At 52.0% G+C, this 25,872-nt stretch overlaps 12 protein-coding genes across 12 annotated transcripts; 7 read left to right on the top strand and 5 right to left on the bottom strand.

Annotated features, from left to right (window-relative positions):
• Positions 1-103: 103 nt before the first annotated feature.
• K489DRAFT_323318 (uncharacterized protein) lies at positions 104-1,102 on the bottom strand (the record flags this gene model as incomplete). Its single annotated transcript, XM_033601688.1, has 1 exon — positions 104-1,102. The coding sequence occupies one exon, from the start codon at positions 1,100-1,102 to the stop codon at positions 104-106; it is 999 nt and encodes a 332-aa protein (XP_033457862.1).
• A 435-nt stretch (positions 1,103-1,537) lies between these two features.
• On the bottom strand, positions 1,538-2,833 carry K489DRAFT_412030 (PIN domain-like protein; the record flags this gene model as incomplete). Its single annotated transcript, XM_033607879.1, has 3 exons — positions 1,538-2,689; positions 2,748-2,770; positions 2,821-2,833. The coding sequence occupies 3 exons, from the start codon at positions 2,831-2,833 to the stop codon at positions 1,538-1,540; spliced, it is 1,188 nt and encodes a 395-aa protein (XP_033457861.1).
• Positions 2,834-3,227: 394 nt separating this feature from the next.
• On the top strand, positions 3,228-5,151 carry K489DRAFT_382754 (acyl-CoA dehydrogenase NM domain-like protein). The gene is made up of 2 exons (XM_033605453.1): positions 3,228-3,588; positions 3,650-5,151. The coding sequence occupies exons 1-2, from the start codon at positions 3,378-3,380 to the stop codon at positions 4,918-4,920; spliced, it is 1,482 nt and encodes a 493-aa protein (XP_033457860.1). The 5' UTR covers positions 3,228-3,377; the 3' UTR covers positions 4,921-5,151.
• A 253-nt stretch (positions 5,152-5,404) lies between these two features.
• K489DRAFT_412028 (putative ubiquitin-conjugating enzyme E2-16 kDa) lies at positions 5,405-6,297 on the top strand (the record flags this gene model as incomplete). Its single annotated transcript, XM_033607878.1, has 6 exons — positions 5,405-5,426; positions 5,485-5,506; positions 5,564-5,609; positions 5,811-5,895; positions 5,949-6,077; positions 6,158-6,297. The coding sequence occupies 6 exons, from the start codon at positions 5,405-5,407 to the stop codon at positions 6,295-6,297; spliced, it is 444 nt and encodes a 147-aa protein (XP_033457859.1).
• Positions 6,298-7,317: 1,020 nt separating this feature from the next.
• On the top strand, positions 7,318-8,652 carry K489DRAFT_43860 (uncharacterized protein). Its single transcript, XM_033608614.1, has one exon. The coding sequence runs from the start codon at positions 7,551-7,553 to the stop codon at positions 8,247-8,249; it is 699 nt and encodes a 232-aa protein (XP_033457858.1). The 5' UTR covers positions 7,318-7,550; the 3' UTR covers positions 8,250-8,652.
• Positions 8,653-9,142: 490 nt separating this feature from the next.
• On the bottom strand, positions 9,143-10,436 carry K489DRAFT_372552 (uncharacterized protein; the record flags this gene model as incomplete). The annotated part of the gene is made up of 4 exons (XM_033603345.1): positions 9,143-9,476; positions 9,526-9,670; positions 9,758-10,218; positions 10,312-10,436. 4 exons carry the CDS (start codon positions 10,434-10,436, stop codon positions 9,143-9,145), a joined length of 1,065 nt encoding a protein of 354 aa, XP_033457857.1.
• An 884-nt stretch (positions 10,437-11,320) lies between these two features.
• Positions 11,321-12,797, bottom strand: K489DRAFT_412026 (uncharacterized protein; the record flags this gene model as incomplete). Its single annotated transcript, XM_033607877.1, has 2 exons — positions 11,321-11,377; positions 11,433-12,797. The coding sequence occupies 2 exons, from the start codon at positions 12,795-12,797 to the stop codon at positions 11,321-11,323; spliced, it is 1,422 nt and encodes a 473-aa protein (XP_033457856.1).
• A 283-nt stretch (positions 12,798-13,080) lies between these two features.
• Positions 13,081-13,913, top strand: K489DRAFT_43710 (uncharacterized protein). The gene has a single exon (XM_033608613.1). The coding sequence runs from the start codon at positions 13,223-13,225 to the stop codon at positions 13,739-13,741; it is 519 nt and encodes a 172-aa protein (XP_033457855.1). The 5' UTR covers positions 13,081-13,222; the 3' UTR covers positions 13,742-13,913.
• An 803-nt stretch (positions 13,914-14,716) lies between these two features.
• Positions 14,717-16,257, top strand: K489DRAFT_361388 (oxalate decarboxylase; the record flags this gene model as incomplete). Its single annotated transcript, XM_033602634.1, has 3 exons — positions 14,717-14,903; positions 14,957-15,352; positions 15,442-16,257. The coding sequence occupies 3 exons, from the start codon at positions 14,717-14,719 to the stop codon at positions 16,149-16,151; spliced, it is 1,293 nt and encodes a 430-aa protein (XP_033457854.1). The 3' UTR covers positions 16,152-16,257.
• Positions 16,258-17,607: 1,350 nt separating this feature from the next.
• On the bottom strand, positions 17,608-20,288 carry K489DRAFT_382750 (carbohydrate-binding module family 18 protein). Its single transcript, XM_033605452.1, has one exon. The coding sequence runs from the start codon at positions 19,850-19,852 to the stop codon at positions 18,053-18,055; it is 1,800 nt and encodes a 599-aa protein (XP_033457853.1). The 5' UTR covers positions 19,853-20,288; the 3' UTR covers positions 17,608-18,052.
• On the top strand, positions 20,206-21,842 carry K489DRAFT_43660 (uncharacterized protein). The gene is made up of 2 exons (XM_033608612.1): positions 20,206-20,306; positions 20,359-21,842. The coding sequence occupies exon 2, from the start codon at positions 20,611-20,613 to the stop codon at positions 21,643-21,645; it is 1,035 nt and encodes a 344-aa protein (XP_033457852.1). The 5' UTR covers positions 20,206-20,306; positions 20,359-20,610; the 3' UTR covers positions 21,646-21,842.
• A 460-nt stretch (positions 21,843-22,302) lies between these two features.
• Positions 22,303-25,186, top strand: K489DRAFT_323183 (beta-sandwich domain of Sec23/24; the record flags this gene model as incomplete). Its single annotated transcript, XM_033601681.1, has 2 exons — positions 22,303-24,114; positions 24,167-25,186. 2 exons carry the CDS (start codon positions 22,303-22,305, stop codon positions 25,184-25,186), a joined length of 2,832 nt encoding a protein of 943 aa, XP_033457851.1.
• Between the last annotated feature and the right edge of the window lie 686 nt (positions 25,187-25,872).

The raw sequence follows: 25,872 nt of genomic DNA, 5'->3' as shown, positions 1-25,872 counted from the left end.
TCACCCGTGAAGTTCCGGAATGAAATCATCAAATTACAGCCTGGAAGCCTGCGTGTGCACGATGTGGGCCAGAGGTCTCATTGCTCTTAGGTATCACTTGAAGTCATGGCTGCGCCTCAACTACGTACAATACAGATGACCCCGAATCGGGTGCAAAATAAAACCGTAGTCTGCCATCCTCGACGCTGACATCCATGGGATTCTGCGTGAGCAAGACGCCCGAAGCACCGGTCAGGGTCACCGGAATCTCCGCAAGGGCCACCATATCTTCAACTCCGACGATAGCCAAACCACCAAGCCTGTTGGCAACGCCGGAACAAAGCATGACAGGCTTGTCGTTGTATACCCGGGCATGTCCGAGGAACTTGCAATCCTGGTAATCGACAAAGTAACTCGGGTTCCTGACGATGTCGTTAGGCGTCCGGAATCCACTGAAGACATTACGGTCCTGTCCGAATGACCACCAGAAAGGAAATCGACGTCGCCGTAGGTCGAAAATGCTCTCATTCCTCGAGCCCCAATTCAATGTGTACAGTCGATCCGTCTGAACATCGTGAACGATTCCTCCCAAATGATCATTATACCTGAGAACCGTCTCTGACCCCAGCGTCTCGGGATCGACTCTCATGACCTTTGCGCTGGAATTCGGTCTGTACTGCGCAATCGTCGCCCAAATGTACTTCCCGTCGTAGTCGATCCCGCCATTGTGATACTCGAGATCTCCAGGTTGCGAAAGCGTGACGTCCGCAATCCGATTGCCATTCCCACTGAAGACAGTCAATCGGCCATACCCTGTCCTAGACTCGTACTCAGTCGAGCTGACAATGTAGCGATCGGCGCCGAGTCGTACGATGCCCTCGGGCTCATAGCTGTCGCCCTGTAATGTGATGTTGGAGATGAATTTCCATGTCGTCGTTCGGCCAAGTCTTTGGAAATTTTCGATGATTTGATTCCCGTCGCTATCCGCATGTGAACGCGGGAGCGGGCTTGGAGCGAGAGGTGTGTCGTTGAATGTATGTCTTGTGATGTTCAGAGCTTGAGCGAACGGCGCGAGTTGCGCCAATGCGCATAGTAATATCACGCCGCCATATCTTGACTTCATTGCGACTGAATTCGTTCATGCAATGCTTCAATTTATTACATGTTCAAGTTTAGTCGTGCCGCGCTCCAATTGTCTCTTGTTTCTGCGCCAAGGACAGGCTTGGTTCTAAGCGAGAAATGCGGTCATCACATGAAACGCCACCATCGTGAAGCGGGCCCAAAATCTTGAGCGGAACTAATGCGTCCTCCTTCTAATGCACAAGTCCAAAGAACCCTTCCTCAATTCATGATGCAGGTTCAAGCTGCATCCCGACTTGGTAATGCACTTTAATATACATCTTGCAAACTGTTAGCGCCATGCCGCACCTTTTTCGCAATGTCCTTCCATGTAGTAGTGCGGCACGCAGTCCTGTCCCATGCTGCTGTTCAAACATTCGCCTGGACTCATACGCCAAAGAAACGCCATCGCTATCAAAATACAATCAATAAATCTGCTTCACGTGTTCATCTTTGGCTTCGACTTGGCATCCTTCTTTGCTTTCGCTTCCGCCTTCTTTTGCTTCTTTCGCTCCTCGAGCTTCTCTTCGTTCTTGCGCTTGAGATTGGCTTTTTCCTCCTCTGTTTTTTCTTTCGGCTTGAAGAACCCTTCTAGTCTAGACTGCTGACTCGACTTGACGTTCTTCTGTAGTCTCGCGGCACCGGCACGGACACGGTCCTCGCTGAATCCCTTCTCCTCGACCAGAAATTGGACTAGACCTGGGACATCCGGGCTCTCCCATTTGAAGTCACAATCAGGGTGATCCGCTTTGCGGACATCCGGCTCCAGGAATAATAGGCGGGCATCCTTGTATGGCCAGTCTTCTGGGAATGTGTATTTCTTAGTCTTCTCATTGTTCTCCACGATCGCTTCAAGGTTCTTGAATTCTTTGATCAGTCCAAGGGCGACTTTTGGACCGATACCTCGCACAGGGTCGACATAGTCGCATCCAAGCAAGATGCACAAATCGATGAATTGCTCGCGATCCATGTCCAGTCCCTCGAGCACACGGTCAAGGTGGATTTCTTGCAAAGGCTCGTCTTTGGCACGTGCTTCTGAGAATGTCAGGTGGCGCAAGAGAATCGGTGTGTCGAACGTCAATGTGTCCATATCCTCGGACGCCGCAGCGTATACTTTGCCAGCTCTTGCCAGGACAGCGCATTGTGCTTCGGCCTCCGTGGGGGCGATGATGAATGGGATTCCCATCAGCTTGAGCAGCCTTCGAGCTTCTTCGTTGTGTTCTCGGGTGACTCGGACTGTTCGCCGACTGAACTTCTCCACGTCTTCCGCCGTACCGGTCTCTTTCGCCTCTTCGTGTGACTCTTGTGCTTCTGACTTGCGCTGGAAACGCTTCGCAAGCTCGCCAGACTTCAGCTTTGGAGGCGCGCCATCGAAGACGTAGACAGGTTTGATTCCGTTGTCAACGATGCGGAGTGTACGGTAGAACATGCCCATAAGATGTGAGGTGGTTTCGCCAGTGTCAGACATGAGTTGCTCGCCATTACTTCGCACGGCGACCAAGAACGAGTACAATGACATGGAAGCATCGATGGCGACTTTGCGACCAAATTGAGTTTTGATGTCTCCTTCTTTGATGGCATCGGGACAATTCTAAAGGATGTCAGGATGTGCTTTCGAATTGATCGTGCGGCACCAATGTGTGACCTACATCTCGGATCACTTGGTATAATTCTACAACATGTCAGCAGATTATCTTAATCTCCAAGGACGACCTGACTTACGTTTGATACCCATGATTGCGGTTATGGTCTCTTTTGTGGCTCTTTCGAGGTCATGCGATTGGATTTGTCAGTATTTCACGTGTGCACGACAGCTGCTTTCAAGGTTACTTTGGCGGAGAACGCGAGATTGAAACGAGGGACGCGACGTGAATTACATCATCGTGGAGGGCACTCGTCATCACGTGATTTCATATCCCTCCCGCCCGAGGCACAATCCGCCTTCACATGGGCTGCAATGCTGCATAACGCAACGGCTCATGTCGTTCATTCGCTCGATCGTCTGGGGAACACTAGTATGACCCTTGCACGATGATGTTCGTTCATATCGCAGAATGCTTGGCTTGTGAATGTCTGTTACGAAATCGATGCCGGCTTGTATTCTAAGGTCGTCTTGAAAGCAAGCGAACGATGAATCCGTATGTCCGTGTCAGCGATGTCGGCTGGCGGCCGCTATTGGCCACTCGGACGGCGCTCAAGTAGCAGTCGCCTCTCTTAGCATAGAATATGCAGATCTCTTCACAATTCCTAGCAACAATTTCCACCAGCATCACACAAACATGTATAAGTTGGCTACATCACGAACCGCGAGACGGTGTCTCCAATTGCCTTCACGAACTGCCGCCATTGGCCGTCGCCATGCACACACTCCAGCTGCATTCAACTGGAAGGATCCTCTAGGAAGCAACAATTTGTTCACCGACGAGGAATTGGCCATTTCAGAGACTGCAGAATCATATTGTCAGGAGCGCATGCTCCCGCGGGTACTCGGTGCGCGAAGCCTGCCATTGAGCCATTGTAATCTCTGATCATGAGCTAATCGTTGTCACAGAGGCATTCCGAAACGAGAACTATGACAGGAAGATCCTCGAGGAGATGGGTGAGCTAGGTCTGCTGGGTGCAACTATCAAGGGCTATGGTTGTGCAGGTGTATCCTCTGTCGCCTCGGGATTGATCACACGAGCTGTTGAGCGGGTTGATTCAGGCTACCGTTCAGGCATGAGCGTACAATCATCATTGGTTATGGGTGGCATTGAAGAGCACGGAACACAGGAGCAAAAAGACAAATTCCTGCCCGAGATGGCAAAGGGAAAAGTGCTGGGATGCTTCGGTTTAACAGAGCCCAACCACGGTTCAGATCCTGGAAGCATGGAGAGCGTTGCAAAGCCACACCCGACCAAAGAGGGCTACTACAGCCTGTCTGGCGCAAAAACCTGGATCACCAACTCTCCCATCGCTGATGTCTTCTTGGTCTGGGCGAAACTTCAAGAGACTGGCAAGATTCGTGGATTCCTGGTTGAACGATCAAAGTGCCCTCCTGGTACCCTTGAGACTCCCAAGCTCGGCGACAAGAACGGTCTCCGTGCGTCCATCACTGGCATGATCCAAATGGACGGTGTTCCGGTTGCCAAGGAGATGATGTTCCCTGACGTCGAGGGTCTTCGTGGTCCATTCTCATGCTTGAACAGCGCACGTTATGGGATCGCTTGGGGTGTCATTGGCGCATTGGAGGACTGTATCGACCGTGCCCGAACCTATGCTTTGGAGCGCAAGCAGTTTAAGGGCAACCCCATCGCCAAGTACCAGCTTGTTCAGAAGAAGCTTGCTGACGCCTCCACGGATGCTGCATTCGGAATCCTCGCTGCTTACCAGGTTGGAAGGCTGAAGGATGAGGGCAAGGCTGCGCCAGAGATGATCTCTATGATCAAGCGGCAGAACTGCGATCGTGCCCTTGTCAATGCACGAACTCTGCAGGAGATCTTTGGAGGAAATGCGGCAAGTGACGAATATCACATTGGCCGACACGTGTCAAATTTGTTCGTCACCCAAACGTACGAAGGCCAGAGCGATATCCATGGTGAGTTGCATTCCCGTAAATTTGACTTGACCATCATTGACACGTGCTCCAGCTCTTATTCTTGGTCGGGCCATCACTGGTCTGCAAGCCTTTGTTTAAATAAAATCAATCGATCATTAATTGAGGACGTCCACATCTCGATGTATTGGCTTTGTGAGCCTTCACAATGTTTTGTCTCATCACATGCCGTTCAAATTCATGGGCGTGATGTTCACTGGCCCCACACGCTTATGCATCAGAAGTGAACTAGGCGTTTTGCGCGATCTCCTTCGCAGAGGAGTGACTGCCGTTTTTCTGATGTGTTGACCGGGATATCGATTTGGTGGACCCTGACGATCTAAGAATAGCGGAATTCCCACAAGGTCTCGTGACTCCTTGTTGTGATGGACACAACATCGTGAGGATTTCGTGTCCATAGTTGTTCGAATGCGCGAATGCGCTCAAATAATTTCACAGTCTTCCAAAGCAATCCAGTATGTTCGATGATGTGTGAAGTCATCACGGTGTATGTGATATAATACTGTAGCCGCCGCTCCTGGGCATCCCTCGTGGCGAAGCGGGCCCCACATGCGGGCCGCTTCGACTGCGATACGCAACTCAAGACTCCAACATTAGGCCTGTGTTCTTTTCATCATATCTTCACAACCAAATATCGCTCGACGATAGCACGCCCGTACTCCGAACAAGAACACTTACACCAGACCACACATCACAAAACTCACGGTCGCCATGGCTCTTAAGCGCATTAACAGTGGGTTCCGCTCTACCCCGCCGCGGGCACCATACGATATACTGACAAATGACTACAGAGGAACTTGCAGACCTCGGCCGGTAATGAAACCTTCTCGGGCGACTCACTTCTGGAACATCATGCTCACGGATGTACAGCGACCCACCCTCCTCCTGCAGCGCTGGTCCGGTCGGCGATGATTTGGTACGTTTTCAGCCTCAGCCCGCTGCGCAGTTTGCGAGAGCCGCCAGAATCCAGTCGCAAGAAGAGATGGACACGGAGGAGGACTCGGTGCTCTGAGCTTATCGTCAGCGATCAAGAGTTAGGAGACTTGCTGTGCTCTCGAACTTTTCCCGCACGGCGGCAAAGATAGCAGAACTGCGGCTGACATACCTTTTCTCGCAGTTCCACTGGCAGGCCACCATCATGGGACCTGCTGACTCTCCATACTCTGGCGGCGTTTTCTTCCTAGCAATTCACTTCCCGACTGGTATGCGCGATGACGTCCCACTAGACAACAGCCAGTGCTGAGATTCCGTCCAGATTACCCGTTCAAGCCGCCGAAAGTCAACTTCACGACTCGAGTATACCACCCGAACATCAACAGCAACGGCAGCATCTGTCTCGACATTCTCCGTGACCAGTGGAGTCCTGCCCTGACCATCTCGAAAGGTGCGAAACCTAAGAACTTTCCATCAAATTTCAAAACTCGGATTTCGACATCGCCGTCCTTTACTGACACTCATCCACAGTTCTCTTGTCCATTTGTTCGCTTCTTACAGATGCGAACCCTGCGGATCCCCTGGTTCCTGAGATTGCGCACCTGTACAAGACCGACCAGCCGAAGTTCGAGGCGACGGCCCGTGAGTGGACGCGCAAGTACGCCATCTAGGCGAGATGAAGGATAGCGAACAGCAGCATGATCATGTTTGCCGCCAGCGAAAGTTCAAAGATGTGGAAAGAGTAACGTTCGTGGAGATGTTTCTATGGACTATCAAAGGAGCATTGACGGACTTGTTCTGGAGATCACGAATGCATACTTTTACGATGGCCATGAAGTTCAGAAGATGAGCAGAGTTGTTTGTTCTACATCCGTTCTCAAGCGGGAGATGAATGTCAGATGCTGGAACCGTTCCATCAGGCCTCTCTCACGTCCACGTGGGCTATCACTCGCTAGTGCATGCGGTGCCGAATGATTTCCATCTTACCGCACGTTTGTGAACGCATTCCGGTCCTCAACTTGACATCGCAGCCGATGCCCATGCGCTCCTTGTCTTGACTAATCAACCTTATCCGAGTGCCATGAGTCATACTTACACTGATCACCCCTGGCAGAAGCCTTCGACGCCTGCACGAGCTCCGCCCAACGTATCGCAGGCGACAGACGGGTGTATCGCATGGCTCGTGTGCTCGTATTCAGATACAACGCTGGCGATGAACAGTTGGCTCACGCCTGCTGTTCACTGTCGCAACAAATGAGCGAGCGTAGCCCCATCCTAGGTCATACGATTGACCCCTAGTAGATACCATGCCCGGGTGCAACTTTTTATAGCACGAGTCGCTCTTCGTAATCTCTCCAACGCCAGCAACGATATCCCCACTCAACGAGGGCCTTCCATTCCCAACTTCTTGTAAGATATCGTTCGATCGCAGATGGTGGGATTCTTGCACATCGGACATGTTTCTGAAAGTCACGCCCGCAGCAAGCGCCTTCTTGTCAGCGATCACATGCTAGGACTAACATCGCCTATCGATATCACTGGTTCGATGTGCAGTGATGTCACGGGCAGAGTGTGAGCTTGTTTCACTAGGTACAAAGCGGAGCATAAAAGCTAACCCGGGAGTGACAAATGCCCACTTCGAGATGTAAGGTTGGGAAGGTACCTAGGTAAGATTTGTGAAGCACCGAGATGTCTTCAAGCCTCACAGCAGGTGATACTCGTCGCTTTTCGTCGCTTTCTCAAATGCCGCATCACATGGTTCTCACCGCACGGTGATTCTCGACCGTCGCTCCACATGAGCAAAGTCGCGGCAAGCAGCGCAGAATAGGAAGATCCGAGGCACGTACAGTAGCAATCATCCAAACAGTCAAACCGGAGATGCTGAGAGAAGCAGGTCCCATTACAGCTCCACTAGGGGCGAGAAATGACAAGAAATCACCCATCAAGATTCCCGAAGCAACAGATGCAACGAACAGCCTCAGCCTCAGCCTCAAGCACATTTGCAGCACTAGTCGTCGACTTGGACGACGACATGGTCGACAGTAAGGAACCCGACAACGAAAACCTCGATGAACTTCTGCAAACAGATGAGGATCGCGACTTGCAAGGAACGATGCCCCCGCAGCTCCCTCAAGATAACATTATTTCGGCTCCAGACGCTCAAGATCCAGTTCAAACCATTGAATCTGACCTGAGCTCCTCGGGAGAACACGAGGACGTTGAGATCACCGCCACCACTACACTGCCGCCGATTGCTCCTCAAATTTCAGACAAGCCGGGCATCAAAGCGGAGCCGCAAGAGCCCGAGCCGGGTCACATCGACGACGGCAATGACAACAAAGTTGGTGTGATACATGTGATCGAGAATTTCAAGCGCACGGCCGATGCCCAAAAATGGGCCAAGAACATGGATCCCGATTGGAAATTCCGCAAAGCTGGAACCAAGAAGAAAGACTTCGAAAAGGCGTTCATGGCAGAGCTGGCAAAGCGGAAGGTCCTCTGGGTACATCGGAGTGAAATGCCCAAAAGGAAGGATCTGGGAAAGACCGATTGGAAAAAGTTGTCCAGTATTCATCTGGGCCCAGGAGATAGCGTTCGCCAGGATAGTGTCATGGAGGACTAGCTAAGCTGCTTGGAACGGATGGATAGTTTGGATTTGGTTTCGGACGGAGCTTATTTATCAGATTGAAAGTGTGGCGATTTTCGAAAAGTTTGTGCGTTTTACATTTTCGTTCAACCGACATGCAGATCCTTTGAGTGTGAATAAGCAGACAGGCGATGAGATAATTATCAATGTAACAGAAAGTTGAGTCTGTTTACTCGGCCCGGCGATGACATGAGTGTTTGTCGACAATAGAAAATCTCTCGAAAAATCTTCGGAAAAATCTTCGTCTCAACCGGATATTGTTGATGCATCTGTTGCTCGACCCTCCTCGTTTCAAACCCTTCTTTCTTGTAACACAACACTCCCCTTCACTGCCGCATCTCTATCCTTGCAACGAGATGTCCACACTTGCGACAACATCTCCGTACCACAAGCACAAGTGATATCCGCCATCCTCCTGATCGATTTCTTTAGTCAGCATATGGATGCTCAACGTGCTCAGTCAGCATCTTGCCCATCAGATTGGGGGAGCTTATGTATTCATCTCTACATACGGCGCGGTCGCGTGGCAGTGCTACGATATCCGAACTACAGTAGTGCTCGTGGTCTTCAAATTGCGGCTTCACTTCCATGCACGGGTTCCCCCCAATATTCCGAGTCTGTTCCACTATATGGGCATTTGAGATCAAGATGTTCGGCCGCTGCGGCTTCCATGTAAGCTTGCTCGCCTGCAGCTGAATGATAACTTCCCGCGAAGCCAAACTCAACCGCACTACAGATATCGACCATAAATCATCAGCAATTGTCAACAACGATCGTGAATGTGATGCTGCTCACGATGAGGGCACGTCGTCGTCATGACAACTCAGTAGAGCACGAATATGCTTTTGAGCACCCTCCTGGCTTTCAACTTATAGATGAAAGATGGACTTCGCTTCGCCCCAGACATGACCAGTTCTGCTGTAGTATGACGCCTTGTCATAAGTAGAAAGAGGTGCCCACCAATACCCCCCAGCTGTTGACACGCCGACGTATAGCCCGTTGCGTGGGATGGGACTGTGAGGAACCGCGACTGTGGGATTGTGAACAAAGTCAATGTAGACCACACGGCATTTGGTTTGTTCATCTGTGACTGCTGGCATCTGCTGTAGCCGTTGAAACTTGATGGGACCGCCACCAATTAATATCTTGGCTGCACATGTAGTGTACTTGCCCACGAACTCGAGTAGTTGGTGAAGGCCATGTCTGGATTCACCGTCAGCACATCGAAGCGTGTATGTCGTAATGTACGTACCGGTCAAAGGCTGCCGCCAATCGTGGGTTGAAAACCTTCTTGCCGCCCACAGGGTGCACCCTGTTCTTTTGCTCTTCCCATTGCCTCAAACGTATTTCGCCATTACGGTGAACGATGGGTTCGAAATTCACAATAGCTTGCTCCTCTGATTACTGGCCAATTTCATGGAATTCATGGTCTGGCCCGGCACGAAGGTGTAAATATTGAAGAGCATTGACATCATAACGCGCACGACCATGACTGTACCAAAGGTGGCGATCAAGCGACGAGATGGGTATGAGATGGCCAACGAGGCCTGATCGTGCGTCGCCTGCGAGTATACCAGTCAGAGCTTCATGACTGATAGGACTTTCCTCCTCCACGTCGAACGCATCTTGGACAGCAAAGCGTGGTGTTCGTTGTGATAGCGAGGGAGATGGAATGGATGGAAATGCATTCTTTTCCAATGGATGTCGTGACAGGTGAAATGAGGGTGGCGACCCTGGTGATGGAATGACTGGTGTGAGCGCCTGTACCAAGTCAATTCCCGGAGGTTGCTTGGAGAATTTGTCGAGCAAAGGCTCAATTCGTGCTTGTGAAGTGCATCTATTTGATGAAATTGATGTATCGTCAACTGCAAAGCTGTTCGATGCCGAAGTCTTGGCGGTCGTTGGATATTGATATACGATTGCTGAAGATGCGAACAGACTGGCACTGTTTTCAGGAGTGAGCAAATGACGGAACGACGACCGCGGTGGCAATCGAAAGGCTGGGCGTGCCTCGAGGCTTGATTGTACATCCGCAGACTATGCGGCGTTGTCATCATCGCTCTTTTGCTTCTTTCTTGAAGGGCCATCCTCATCATCTGCAATCATGCCGAGTGTATCACAAGAGCCTTTGGTTGGGCACACGTTCGTCGACAGCCATGACATGAGAGATCTTCCGGATGCTGCATCCGCCCTGTTCGTTGACCAATCCATATTGGTTTGAGATGCAACTTATATGGTGATGTGACGATTCGCGAGGACAAGATAGATGCGGGCCACCAAGCCAAGCTGTAAGTACAGCAAGTACGTGTGGGAGACCATCACGCCTCATGTCGCGTCTGCCTGGAGCTGGAATGCATCTGCGGAAGGCACGCGTCCACACCGGGGCAGCTAGGTAGACACGTGACGGCTTACTCACTCACCCTCCGTCGAGGCTCTACTCAAGTATGCAGATTGGGCGAGGTGCGTAAAATATTAGGTTGAATCTGCGGGAACAACATATGTCTTACTCATCGGATACCAATTAGGTGCCTAGGTGTGTGAATTTTTTGGACAGTCATACGAATGCACGTCTGCACCGGCCTCTTGATGCGAAGGAACTGGAGTGCAATCATAGATAGACCACGTGATGCCGCGGCAAAAGGGAACAACGCTAAGAACTGACAAGGGCGCACTTGAGTGTGGATTTCTCCGCTGGTAGTGCGTTGATTTGCGAAACCAAAGCACGAATTTCACGGGCGCGAATATAGACGGATCGAAAAGGAATTGAGAGTGAGAAAGAATAACATTCGTTGGAGAAGAAGTATTAAAAGATTGTGTATATCAGCCCGTGATTCATCATCAGCTCGTCCACCGACCAGCGGGCCGAAGCGCGGCCCGAATTTTGTGTTTTCGGAGATCGCTCCGAAAGCCGAGTCGCAATCCAAAAAGAAAATGTCTGGAAGCCGCAACAAATGTTGCAAGCGTCGAACGAAAGAACGGAAGATGTAGCGTGAGTTTCCAAGTCAATACGAGACTCTTCGTAAACGATCCAAGTTGAGACCTGGCGTTTAGTAGTACTTGGGGTTCTTCTCGTCGGTCAAGTCGAAGATGACGACGGAGTGGGGCTATGGAATGGTCAGCATGATGTCTTTGAGAGTAGGGAAACGTCTGGGAACTAACCTTAGCACCGTTGCGGTAGCCTCCGGGACCGCCCTGGCCGAATTGCTGAGAGAAGTTGATCGAGCGGTTGAAGGAGAGCGATCCATCGTGGTTGATGTCGATCCACAAACCCTTGTAGTCACCGACAGTGTTGAGGTTACCAATCTGGCCAGTCTCGACGAAGTAGTCGGTCACAGCAAGGTTCTTCTGGTCAGGGGAGACCTTGACGTAGTGAGGACCGACAATGGGCTGCTGCTCATTGGGGTCATCAAGACGCTTGACGTTGTGGAGGTCGGAGATGTCGAGCTGGGCGATGTGGTTGCTGGTGGTGCAGGTGAAGTAGGCGAAGCGACCGTCCTGGGTGATGTCGGAGTAGATGGCAACGTTGTCCTGGAAGCGCTCGCCGAGGGAGTAGAGGAGCTTGGCCTTTCCGGGCTTTCCATTCTCGTCGTTCTCGAATGGGTAGATGGCCCATACCTCACCGGTGTGGACTGCGGTGGCAATGGCGACGTGGTCCTTGTTGCCAGGGATGAACTTCACGTCCTGGATACCGCCACCGTTGGGGATGGTGATGGTGTTGATGATGGTCTTGCTGTGGTAGTCCCAGAGACGGAGAGTGTTGGCGTGGAGGATGACGGGAAAGGGCTTGAGGACGGTGGCGGGGACGACGAAGTCAGAGGTCAAGATGAGGTTGGCCTCGAAGTCGATGGAGAGACCGTGAGGAGAGAACTGCTCGCCAAGGATGTTAAGGAGACCAGGGACATCCTCGGGGTACTCGTGGACAATGTCGTAGTTGGCATCGACCTCAACGAGACGGCCGGGGGAGGTACCGACGGCGGAACCCATGTAGGTGATGAGGAAACCACCGTTGGGGAGAGCGCGAACCTCATCAGCGATGGAGCTGAAGAGACCACGGTTGCTCTTCTTGAAGACGGGCTCGTATGGGTCAGAGACATCGAAGAAGAAACCGGTGTCCTGGGTCTTCAAGAGGGAGAGAAGACCACCACCCCAGATGGTCTTGCCGTCGGCGGAAGGACCAGAGTGGTGAGGAGAGTTGCCGGAGGTGGGAACCTCAGCAATGCGGAGGAGGGTTCCGAAGGTGTCATCGTCAAGGGAGTAGGAGACGAGGAAGTCGGCGTGCTGGTTGTCACCTGAGGCAGTCCAGTAGTATCCGATCTTCTTGGGGCGGATGTTGCTGGGGGTGTAGGCCGGAGCCGGGAGGGCAGGTGTGGGAATCTGAAGAATGGGCAGAGGGAAGGCCGCCTTGTTCAACAGCTCGGTCACACCGGGGATCTTGGGGATGAGCGGAGGCAGGGAGTATGCCGACGAGAGTTGGGCGAAGGCCAAGATGGCGCTCGCGCCGAAGCTGAGCTTGGAGAAAGACATTTTGAAAAAAAGTTGCTGAAAAGCGAAAGAGTGTGAGAGAATGTGAGGCTGCGAACTCTGAAGAAGATGTTGTTGCTGCTGGAGAAAAGATTGAATGTTCGGATGTTGTCGAGACTTATATATTCTTTGGCCGTAGTACATTCATCCCATCGTTTGAAACCGAAACCGTCGACATGATTGCCTCTCGTCTTGCGTGATCTCGAAATCTGAGTACGACTTCGATGCGATATTCGGGCGCATGGACCTCGTTGCCTCTGCCTTTGAGAACTTGGAGCTAACAAACGAGAATTGTTGCATAATGCAATGCAGCCTCATTCCTTGCCAAGCAACATCCCAGGATGTTGAAGAGCCTGCACTCGCTGATCAGTGGCGTGCTGTAGGAGCCGTTGTTGAAGGGAGGTATCGCCAACGGTCATTTGGACGAAATGCTTGTCGCCTCCTGTCGCTTAAGCTTTGCACTCAACCGCGCAGCATCCTGGCACAGACCACCAGACTTCCCCGACAAGCAAGATTCCTGTGAAGCATTGTGCTTGTATGTCTCAACTATGTTGAAGTCCGAGATAACCATCCAGACTTGGTGTGTCCTTGAACACCAACACCAACACCACAGGCAAAGGTTTTCCCTCCTCATCTGCAGTTTGTACAACTCAGGTCGGGTCGGTACACTGTTCGAAGACCGTTCGGCAGTAGAACCTGTCTGCTCACATGGGAAGCGTTCATGCAGGAAACGCTTAGAGCATGTCTGCTTAGGTTCGCTTAGACATAGCCTCAAGTATGGCTCTAGGTACGAGTTGCTCGTCTCGTGTGCGTGCCGAGCTGTACTCTCCGTAGACGATGCCGATCATTTCGAGGACCCCTTGAGTGCTCCTCGGCAGCGGCCGAGGCATATGATCGTTAATGGGAACGACATGTCTGCAGCTTCTCGACAAGACAATTTTCCGTAGCCGAATGCATCTTTCTAGCGCACATGTTGGCTCGACAAGCTTGCTATCGAAATTGGATCTTGCTTGAGCCACTTTGGCTTGTCGTTGTGTCGTCTTGTCCTTCCATTGGTTAGGTTCATCGTCCAACGTCCGTCTGACTGGTCACAACATCTGTATGTCGATTGATGATCGACAATGTATTACCCAAGGCAGTATCGCGTTGGTCAACAAGCGTAAATGTCGACATTCTTCAATATACCAATCTGAGTTGCGCCAGATTAGCGTCTGACATGTGGTGTGTATCCTGTACAATTAGCCGCCTGTTTAGCTCAATGCCAAGTAAGCTTACCGGACGCCCTGAGCCTCCTTCGGGCTAAACTGCAAATCTGACGGCCAATCCAAACAATTTTATGACCGGATTCAACCTAGCGGCCGATATAACAGCAATGGCGCGATTTTGCATCTTCACCACGTCTTACTGCCCATGTACCAGGGAATGCAGAACCTCACATATTTTCATCGACAATGGAGATTTGCCACCGACTAGCAACAACGGGGACAAATCGACTACGGCTTTCAACCAGCGAAACCTACCTTTGACAGCTTTGGGTGCCTTTCTGACCGTTGAAGGTACAAGTCTTGGCTTTCTGATGCCATCCGCGCTAGCCCGATCGGCATGCACGCGTCCAAGCACCGTCAATGTCAGAGTATGAAACTACAGTGATCACGTCTCCTGGCGCGAACCGCTGCACAACGATCTTCTCCCGCTCGTGGCAAGGAGTTCGTCCCGTCTCTTCTCATTTGGGAAGCGAGATATTGGGCGATAGAAATCCTAGAGAGATTGGCGTTCCATGTCGCAAAGGCTTGTAACGCGGCACGCCATGTGAGAAGACTCGCACGGCACACGCGACAGCGTGTATAAGTAGGCAGTGAGGTCGTCGATGTCTCGTCCTTAGACGAACCTTTCATTCCTGTAGTATTCGATTAGTTCTCACCATGAAGTCATTCATTCTCACCTGCTGCGCCTTGGCGCTCGCCGAAGCTGTATCTGCCAGCCCTGTCGCCTCCCCGGCTCTCCCGTCGAAGCCGCAATCGAAGCATTTGCGTTACGAGCGTACCGTCAGCGGTTCTTTCGCAGACGGGCAGCCAGACAATGGCAAAGGAAAAGGCGGACCTCTGCTCGGTGAGCAAAATTTGGTGATGGTGTAAATCGCATCTCGGCTGATGATTTTGCAGGCGGCACAAACAAATACCTCGACAAGACTAACCCCGCCAACTTGGGTCAGGAGCCGACTGACAGTGGATCCGTCGTAAATCTGAAATGGAGCTTCTCTGACTCCAAGACTCGTCTTTTGAACGGTGGATGGACTCGCCAGCAGGTTGTCACCGACTTGCCCGCTAGCCATGACATTGCCGCTGCGCAGCAGCACTTGAAGAAGGGCGCGATCCGTGAGATGCACTGGCACCGCGTTTCCGAGTGGGGATACGTCTATGCTGGTCGCATCCTCTTTACCGGTGTTGACGAGCACGGTCGCAACCAGGCCAGTGTCTTGCACCCCGGCGACATCTGGTACATCCCCAAGGGAGGAGCGCACTCTGTGCAAGGTCTTGATGATGAGAACGAGTTCCTGCGTAAGTCTTCCCATCTTTCACCGAGTTCTCAGAAAGCTCGATTTTCGCATGCGTTGCTCGACGATCTTGTTGCTAACTGATTGACTCAGTCGCTTTCGACGATGGTAACTTCGACTCCGCCGGAACCACCTTCATGGTTGATGACTGGATTGCCCACACCCCGAAGGACATCATCCTCCGCAACTTCGGCTTGCCCGCCAACTCCACTGCATTCGACAAGGTCCCATCCCCGAACCCGTACATCACCAACGCCACCGTTGGAGACATCACCATCGACTCTCCATTCGGCTCCCTCGAGGACTCCACTGATTCGTGGGTCTACTACGGCAGCAAGGTTGCCCCGACCCACGAGATCCCCGGCGGTGGAAATGTGCGCATCATCGACTCCCACAACTTCCCGATCGCCAAGACCATCGCCACATCGATTGTCACCTTGAAGCCCGGTGCGCTTCGTGAGCTCCACTGGCACCCCAACGCCGAGGAATGGTTGTTCTTCTCCCAGGGAACCGCTCGCGTCAGCGTCTTCATGGGAGGTGCGGCTGCCAGGACCTTCGACTTCACTGCCGGTGACACTGCCGTCATGCCTGACAACAGCGGCCACTACGTCGAGAACACCGGTGATGAGGATTTGGTCTGGATCGAGCTGTACAAGAGCGACCGTGTTGCGGATATCAGTTTGACCCAGTGGCTGGCTTTGACTCCGGTCGAGCTTGTGTCCCAGATCTTGAAGGTCGATGCGAGCGTGGTTGCCAACCTGAAGAAGGAGAAGCAGCTCATCCTTCCTGCGGTTTCCAACTAAGGAGGCGGATTAGTACTATCAGTGCAAAACAACGTCCTGTGAGGGACGACAACATTGGCCTTGACGACTTGAAGTCGCCAGGCTGCAATCATTCTATTCATTTTTCGTTGGGCTCGAAATTCTGTCAATCGGACCACAGAGTCCAATGCTTCGACATTTCTATATACTTATATATTCTGCTAATGCTTTCACGTTCATGTCCAAATGTCCACCACGGTGCGCGGGATTGAGCGAGTTTCATTGCGCAATGCGCACATTTAATCTGCAAATGGAGGCCGCGTACACGAATCCGGAAGAAGGGTGCCGTTGATGAGCATGTATTCGGGTGTCAGTACGCATTTAGCGGAGAAACGAGTCGGAATCCCGCATGGAGACCCCCACGATGACGCCTCGTCCATTCGAACGCGTGGCATTCTTCAGTAGACATGGACATTCCCATGAACCTCATTGGATGGACAGAAATGTACAACGTGTTGCCATGAGCCGCCGATCCCGTTCATTGACCAGATATGCGTTGCGCTGCGATCTGTTTTCACACGAGAGAGGGCCCGAATGTTATCGATCCGCTGTGTGAAGGCTCAGCTCACAAGTCTGGTTGCCAGGCACGCCAGGTACAGTAATTGAGGCACCTCGGCCCGCGCTGCTTTTCATTGGATGTGCATTGAGCAAGTTTAGGCGGTCCAGCATGAAAACGGCTGTGAGCTTCACGCCCATCGTACATACATCTTAGGTGCCCAGGTGGGCTTAAGTGAGCAAATATACACTTCTGAGGTATGCTATCAAGGTTGGCGCCGCTGCAGACGTCAACCTCAGAGGTGGGCATGTGAAGACCATTCAAGGTCATCCTTCGATCGCGCTCTTCGAATGCAGGCTTCCACGACATGCATACAATTCGAAACACTTCAGAGGTACTTTGGGTGAGAAGGTTCGGGGTCACGAAGTAGCTGTGATGAGGATGTGCTGCGCTATCGCGCAATGCGGTTGTTGTCGCGCGCTGCATCCGTGGACCGCCGATCCTGGAAGTCTTTCATGGTTCGCATGAAATGCTACAGCAGGTAGCGCAGGATCCATCGTGCAGGTAGTGGAGAAGTACAGTGCTGCTGCACGATATATGTTTTCCAATAGACCAGATTTCCACGTGGTGATGTGCAGCGAGCGCGACAATCGCGGCGTCCCTTCCATGGCTCGGTGCGGTGCCGGAAATCCACCGGCAAACCCTGTTGGTTGTTCCTAAATGCCCAGATGGCGATGGAGATTCCTGGCATAAACGAATGACGTGCAGGGCTCTACCCACTCATCGTCGCGAACAGATATACATATACCTAGGTGTACTCTTTGGATGTCCCAGGTGGGCTTCAGATCTCCTTGGGTGCCCGTGGAGTCGGCTTGGACATCATGTTCGTCTGACTATAACTTATTATTACATGCGATAATGTCGCACCTCACTGTACACCTGGGCATGTATGATCATCCAGTCCAACATATGATGCTGCTCACCGTGAAGAAACCAACCTTGGAATGAATACATTGTGACCGGGACATGATGAAGCTGTGGGTAGTGGGTTGGAAAGCCTTACCCAAACCCTACCATGATCCACGTATAACCCTACCACGACAGGAGGACGAAGCGCGCAGGCCATAAGGAACACATCCATGTCATATGAATTGCAGCGATATCCACGACGGCATTACGCATCACCAACAAAATGATGAGCTGCAGTGAAAAGCGCACATCTAGGCCAACAAAGCTCCGCAATCGTCGTGTCACGGTGATGTCTGGGTGTGGAATCTATCCAAGTTGGAATCTATCTGTCATCTAGACCAAGCGGCATATATTCGTCGTCAAACTTCACCCATCAAGTTGAAGTCGAGGTTTTCATGGAGCAGTCATATCGGAGGGATCAAACAGAAGCACGTCGCCTCAGGTCTGCCTTAGCGAACGTCTCATCAGTGTGATTCCCACCGGGCAATCCTCCCTCCTCGCCTTCATCGTCATCATTAGGCAGCGGTCGCGGTCGCCAATTGCCTGTCATATAAGTCTTGACTTTGCAGGGCTTGCCCACATTCTGGCATACAGTCGTTCGACCGAGATTCTTGAATTTGGGACCCAGCGGTCCATTGACGTAATGGTACTGTCCTGCAAGACGGTATTGTCGCGGGTCGCCAAGTTTGTAGTACTTTTCTCCCCAATGACCAGTGAAGTCAAACCATCCAGTCGGCGAACGCGGATTCAGCAGACTTGCGCGTAGAGTCTGGTTTGCAGGATCATAGGTGTACGATTGCAAATTGAGAGTGGGATCCCAGAGAGGCCCGCGGTCTGTCTCGTCGTGCAGCAGGCCGAAGGGAAGGATGTATGGATGTAGACCAGGCGTGCCATACATAGCGTGCGATCCGATCGCGCTGTACACCACCGGGCGTTTGGCAATGGCGCTGGCGGTTTTGTTGCTCCATGTACCGATCATGGTGCCAGATCCGTCCATTGCCGGAATGTACTTCTCTATGGCATTCCAAGTATAGGCATCGCCGAAATCATGTTCGCTTAGGAATACCTGAATAGGTTGACCGTTTTGAAAACGAACGGCGGTGTGCTCCCAGTCACCGAGGTGATTACCAAAACGGATGTCGAAGACCTTCTCGCCGAGATTGAAGGAGTAGAAAAAGAACCAGAACGCGTCGACGATGCCATCTTCCTTGGGCACGACAACCAGAAACGCTGGAGCAGAGCTGTGGCCACCATTATGAGGATTGGCACGTCGTGTAGACGATCGCTTCCTCAAATCCTGCTTTGGGCCTCGGGGTGGCGCATAAGGGCTGTAGCATGTGCCGGCCAGCGGATCACATGGGTCTGCACAGTATGCTTCATTATTGCCACACCATCCATAGATCGAACAGCAAGGACCAAAGCGACTGCCAGTGCATGTGAAACCACTATTACCACCGCATCGCCCGTCCTGACTAGCGACACGCTCAGCAATATGGTGGCCTTTCCCCTCTGGCGCGTCTAAGTCTCGGTGATCTTCGGGAGTGCGGGCTTCATCCTCTGTTTCCGGTGACGCCGGCCACGGTGCAGCGCCGTCCTTCTCGGCGATGTCTGGGATGTTATGTGCGCTGACCAACCAGTCTGGTCGCTCTTCTACGTTGTCGTTACTTTTCAGATACATGTATCGGCCATATTCCGCGCCTCTATAATCGTTGAGTTCTCGTAGGTTGGAGAGATTTTGTTGTTGTCCAAAATTCGCAATGTGCGTGTAATTGACAGAGGCTGTCGTATGCTCCAGGTGCTCTGCCAGATCTGTTGGCCAAAATTCCTCACGCGAAAAGAGATGAACGTAAGGCGCATAATCCAAGACATATTGGGGTATCTCTCGCAGCTTCTTCTCTTCCCGCGACCATGAGTCCGGATCCTCTTCAGACGAATTCCAATATCGACTGAAGTCACGATCAATCGGGGCCACTCTATCTTTGTGATGAGACCAGGTCCAGCCTGCAGTGTTCACCATGTGGAAAAGGCCACAGACTCCAAACCACCGGCACATCTCCCGATCCGCCCAGAACTTCCCGGTCGCGATCCATTGTAGGTTCTCCGTCAATTCCGACGATGGCGCATTCTTGGTGATCTGTACGCCGATTAGGGTGAAGAGTATGTACACAATCGCGACGATGCAAAAGGCATAGAACCAGCTCCGACCGGCGCGCTGCATGGGCTCTACTTGTGGCTGATCGAGGACGTATTCAAGAGGTAGAGTTTCAAAGAGGACCGGATAGTGCTGGTCTCTTCAAGGCCAAGTATGCAAAGGTGAAATATGCATGCGCGCTGCGCAATGTGTAATGTGATGTAGGAAGAGTCCAAAAGAAAATGCGGGTATAGCTGGACGCTGCGATGCTAATGTTGAGCAGGGTCGTAAGAGAGCATTGAGGTGTTGCTGTAACAAGTCCTATGATGACGATGTTTTGCCGAATCTTTCGGTATATTTCGCGACAAGCTAATCTAGATGGTGATATGGAAGCAACCAAAGCTCCGGACCGCAAGCGCTATGGCAACATAAAATTGAGAGAATGAGGCGGAATATGTCCAATGTCAGCTACGTGAGGACTGCGCCCCGTCTGCTAAACGATTGCAAAAGAAGTGACGAGCGTTATATAACAAGTACCTAGGTAAGTCATAGGAATAGGAAGCATCACAACTGTGCCTGAATTGCCGTCCAAGGTCCCGTGGCCACTTGAGCCCTTCAGCTATTTTGGGGAAGCGCGGATCCGGCGGCATGCGACGAGAACCCTCTTCCCCATCAGCCGACCAATTTTGGCACCTGCAGTATCAGAATCGGCGCCGCAGGATGATATCAACTATCCGGCGCTCCAGCTAGCAGCATCACTGCATATAGCTTAAGGTATATTGCAGGTGAAAAAGCTTCGAGGACTCTGTCATCGCATATGGCTCAGTCATCTCGGTACCGTCCCGATGGTGATCCAGGCTGAAAGCATGGCCACAGACGAATGGGAATATGAATATGACCCAAATGAGACAGAAGATTGCTACATCACACTGGACCTGACGACATACGTTCCTGATGCACTAGCAACCAAGTCAAACACAAGAACAGCCAAGCAACCTACATCCATTGACAATGATAAAACACCCCAATCAGAAAACGATGCTGCGCCAACCTCAGTAGGCAAGTTGGAGATTGCAGATTTACATACCCGCCAACCATTCATCAAATTCAATGACCGGATGTATCATGGCACATGGAGTACCGATTACGGAAGCCAAGTTTACGTAGCAAACCCAGGCGCTGTTCAAGATCCAGTGTTGGCGGGCAACATGCTGGACATCGTCGGTGTTTCTCGCGCGAGAATAGTTGCAACGCCGGCAAGGCTTCGCGGAGAACAGAAGTCGGCCACTCAGCACGATGTCCTCGAAGATGAAAATCTAGAGATGAGTGCACATAGCGAAGAGATCGGCTCTGGTGAACTCACAGATGAGCACACGATATCGCAGACCACGAAACAGCGAAAGACACCCCTCTCAGAGAGACCTCAAACTGGGAACGGATCGCAGGCTGCCTCATTCCTGCAACGCCTGACTCGAATCAAACAGCAAAAGGGCGAGAAAGATCCTGTACCATTATATGGTGTCAAAATTTACAATGCTCCTTCACCCGAAGCGCAACAGGCTATCCGAGATGCCGCGCTGCAAAACGATGCAGAACAAGTAGGCCGAGCTTCAGATTTCCCGCCAGCGAGACGAAGACGTTATCCGCGCGAGAACCAAGCGTTCACAACAGATGCCAGAAGCGCAACATCAACAGCTGTTACGGGTCTAAAGTCGTCCACTACTATCAGGGGCCGGCCATCCAGGGACGCGATCGTCCAAAGTCTAGGATTTCGAGACATGGGGACAGCCGACTCCGAGAACAGCCTAGATGTTCAAGTCCTATCGACTGACGACGAAGTCGACGATGATGATGGCGATGATGAATATGAAGGCGTTTGACGGTCATGATCATTGCCTGGCGGAATGAGATGGAGATGTAATAATTATTGTAATGCAGCGAGGCCAATATCGAGAATCCTACATTGCCTGCAAGGCTCGTGTCATTGTCGCGCCTCTCGCACTTCCATGACTCGTGAAAAGACACGTGGGGTCAGCCGAGGGTGGGGAATGAAATTGACCCCGATTCGTCACCACGTCTTTTGGATTTCCATCGCATGGATGATCGTGCAGTCGTGGTTGTTTCAAAACTTTTATATTTTCCGATCCACACATTTCGCATTGATAGATCTGTGCGCCTGACCGAAATCGGTATTCCACACTGCGCTTTCCCAAGTGCAATTTCACTGGCCTCAGTTTGGTGCAATTTCTTGGATTGCAGGCCAGCATAGCCAGATGTCTTTTGTCATCCAAAGCCCCAATGCATCGCCTTTCTCTTCCGACCCTCCTCGACCACAACGACAGCAATCTAATTTCCGCCCGCCAGTAGCACCATCGCCTGGAGGATATCAACAAGGATCCGCGCCGCCACCAAGCAGCGAGGGTTACTTCCCGTCTCAAGCGGGAGGACAATCGAACATGAACCAACAGCCTCCGCATGGGGCGCCCTACAATGGCACGCCGCAGGATGTTCAAGGGATGACGCAGCAGATGAGCAGTATGAACCTAGATGCGCGGGCAGGAACACCACACACGCGTCGGAAAAAGGACCGCCACGCCTATCATCAGTTTGATGCTCCAGGCGCAGGAGCACAGGGAAGCTATGGAGCCGGCACGAGTGGGCAATTCGGGACTGAGAACAATGCACAAACATCAGTCCCTGGTCAAGAGGCACCATGGCAGCAAGGCAGCCAGCCGTGGCAATCACAAAAGCTACCATCGCAATCAAGCGCTGCTCAAACATCGCATGCGCCTGCAGGCACCCCCATAAATCTCGGCGGCGGTGGCGGACAATCTCATGGGGCACCGCCAGGTGCTGGTGGAAACAAAGTCAATCCAGCCTTGATACCCAGTGTTCCCGCGAGTCGCGATGTCCCTGCAGAATTCTACAAGACCAAGGTGTACCCGACGATGGAACAGCGTATTCCACCGCCTGCGTCTGTAGCTTTTGTTGCTTATGATCAGGGCAATGCTTCACCAAAACACGCACGCCTCACCCTCAATTGCATCCCGAGCACGCAAGAGCAGCTCAACACCACCGCCATCCCGTTGGGTCTAATTGTGCAACCATTGGGCAAGCAGACCGACGGAGAAGCAGCCATTCCAGTACTCGATTTCGGCGAAGCTGGGCCGCCACGATGTCGCCGATGTCGAGCATACGTCAATCCTTTCATGACCTTCAGCAACGGCGGCAATCGGATGACCTGCAACCTTTGCGGACATCCTAACGAGGTGGCGGCCGAATACTTCTCTCCAACAGACCCGTCGGGTGTGCGCGTCGACCGACAAGACCGCCCAGAATTGCTTTTTGGGTCATGCGAGTTCCTGGTCCCGAAAGAGTATTGGTCAAAAGAGCCGGTGGGATTGAGATATTTGTTTCTGCTCGATGTCAGCGCCGAGAGCTGTACTCGGGGGTTCTTGAGAGCTATGTGTGACGGTTTGATAGCAGCGTTGTATGGAGACGATGTGGACGACACACCTCAAGAGGGTGATGACAACGAGGCCATCCCAGCACCAACCAAAGTTCCGGCGGGCGCAAAGGTGGGCTTCATGACTTTCGATCGTGAAGTCCATTCCTACAACGTCAACGCTGCACTGTCGGCTCCTCAGCAGCTTGTCATGTCAGATCTAGAAGAGCCATTCGCCACAATCTCGCCACAGCATCTCTTCGTTGATCCCGCGGAATGCAAGACCAATATTCTCTCTTTATTACAGCGGCTTCCAGGCATGTTCGAGCAGATTCGGCATGCGGAGCCCGCGCTTTTCCCGTCGCTCACCGCAGCGCTCTCTACGCTATCAGAATCGGGTGGCAAGATTATCTGCAGTCTCAGTAGTCTGCCTACATTTGGACCCGGACGATTGACTGTGCGTGACAAGGGCATGCAGACGGCAACCAATGATCACCCAGAGCAAGAGAAGGTTCTTTTACGAACCGAGAACCAAAGCTTCCGAAAATTACACGCAGACATGATCAAAGCTGGCGTAGGCGTCGATTTTTTCTTGAACGCGCCGTCGGGCGGTTATCTCGATATCGCAACCATCGGGCTTGTTGCTGAAAAGACTGGTGGCGACACATACTATTATCCAAACTGGACGTACCCGCGCGACACATTGAAACTCAAGAATGAGCTCAGCCATGCCGTACAGAGAGAGCAAGGTTATGCCGCGTTGATGAAAGTGCGATGTAGCAATGGCTTGCAAATTTCACATTACAGCGGTAACTTCACTCAACACACATTTGGCGCGGATCTCGAGATGGGCACCTTCACGGAAGATACAGCTATCGGCATCACGTTCAGCTATGATACAAAGGTAAAGTCACCTCATCTGCGATACGTTTGGACATGAGCTAATTAACTCGTAGCTTGACTCAAGAGTCGACGCCTACTTCCAATCCGCGCTTCTCTACACAACAGCTTCTGGTCAACGAAGAGTACGATGCACAAACGCCGTCGCGTCAATCACCGAGCAAGCACGCGAATGTATGCGCTATGTCGATCAGGATGCAGTATTGGCGGTCATCGCGAAGGAGGCTGCCATGCGAGTTCCTGAAAGATCGCTCCACGACACCCGTCAACATGTCCAGGACAAAGCTACTGATATTCTTGCCGCGTATCGGAAGCACCACTCTGGTGGGCATCCAAGCACACAGCTTGTCATGCCCGAGAACTTGAAGGAATTCGCCATGTATATTCTCGGTCTACTCAAATCGCGGGCATTGAAGGGTGGCCGCGAACCAAGCGACCGCCGAAGCCACGAACTCCGACTACTCAAAGGCATTAGCCCGGCCAATCTGAGCCTCTATCTTTACCCTCGCATCACCGCGCTACACAACTTAGATCCAAACGAAGGGTTCGCCGATGAAAATGGCTACCTGAAGATGCCGCAAGGCGTACGCGCAAGCTTCGCCACCATCGAAGAAGGGGGCGCATACCTTGTGGACAACGGACAGCAATGTCTCTTGTGGATGCACCAGCAAGTCTCGCCCAATCTCATTGAGGATCTATTCGGACCCTCGGCAGCCTCACTGGAGTCGCTGGACGCCAATCTCAATACACTACCCGTACTGGAAACGTTACTCAACGCGCAAGTCCGCAACATCCTCCTTGCGATGGAGTCGACGCGGAGCTTCGCGATCAGTCTGCAGCTGGCTCGCCAGGGCTTCGATGGCGCCGAGTACGAATTTGCGCGACTACTCTATGAAGATTCGAACAATGATAAACCTTCGTATGTGGATTGGCTCGTGCTGCTGCACCGCGGGGTCTCTGCAGAGTTGAGCGGTCAAGGTCGGAATAAAGGCAGTAGTGCTGGTGGCACTGATGTGGCTGGCGTCGTGACCGGTGCGATGCAGAGAGTCACCGGTGGAGGCGCATTATGGGGATGATCAATAGTCAGTCTCTAAATCGATTTTCTATCACATATTTGACAATGTCAGGACTCCATATGCTCTCAGACTACGGTGATATGCCCGTTGAACGATGGAGACCGCTGGAATCTTGGACCGTTTATCTTAGGGTTTCGAGGTTTCTGCCAGGGTTTGGGTTATCCTTTCTATCCATGGATGCAATTGGTGACGAGGTGATTATTTTCTCATGGACGGGCACCCGATTGATTGCGAGATGTGGGAGTGTTCTTTCGGCGGAGGCGATTAGAATCGTATATTCATATATAAGAGGTTTCACTCAGGATCATGCGAGCGAACGTTTTCGTCGACTCTACTGACACCCTGTACTCGAAGGTAAGCCATCTTCGAGCTTCCCTTGGCTGCACGGTGGCTACTGACAACTAATTGCCATGAAAATTGTTTGTCATGCGAGGCGGGGCCATGAGAAGGAAAGCACCCAAAAGATAGTGCAAGATAATGACGTTGGAGTCACCGCAGCCAATCCCCGCAAGCGATCATCAGCCACCAGACATTCCATGGGACCTCAATGCCGCCAATGCAGCGCCTGTCAAAGCTCGAGAGGACGTCCCCAAGCCCGAACAAGCATCGGCTCTTCTAGACCTCAGCTTAACGTCAGCCGTTCCCATGCACACCGATTGACTGTATAGATCCATCTTTCACACCCC

This window comes from Dissoconium aciculare (assembly GCF_010015565.1).
Source record: "Dissoconium aciculare CBS 342.82 unplaced genomic scaffold K489scaffold_10, whole genome shotgun sequence".
Taxonomy (NCBI): Eukaryota; Fungi; Ascomycota; class Dothideomycetes; order Mycosphaerellales; family Dissoconiaceae; genus Dissoconium; species Dissoconium aciculare.
This window is presented reverse-complemented; position numbering and strand designations above follow the sequence as displayed.

Excerpts from the sequence above, each read along its gene's own strand:
- K489DRAFT_43860 (XM_033608614.1), top strand. The coding sequence starts at position 7,551 with ATGACAAGAAATCACCCATCAAGATTCCCGAAGCAACAGATGCAACGA.
- K489DRAFT_43710 (XM_033608613.1), top strand. The coding sequence starts at position 13,223 with ATGCTTGTCGCCTCCTGTCGCTTAAGCTTTGCACTCAACCGCGCAGCA.
- K489DRAFT_43660 (XM_033608612.1), top strand. The coding sequence starts at position 20,611 with ATGGTGATCCAGGCTGAAAGCATGGCCACAGACGAATGGGAATATGAA.
- K489DRAFT_382754 (XM_033605453.1), top strand. The coding sequence starts at position 3,378 with ATGTATAAGTTGGCTACATCACGAACCGCGAGACGGTGTCTCCAATTG. Across the intron at positions 3,589-3,649 it reads CATGCTCCCGCGGGTACTCG|AGGCATTCCGAAACGAGAAC; the intron begins GTGCGCGAAGCC and ends TCGTTGTCACAG.
- K489DRAFT_382750 (XM_033605452.1), bottom strand. The coding sequence starts at position 19,852 with ATGCAGCGCGCCGGTCGGAGCTGGTTCTATGCCTTTTGCATCGTCGCG.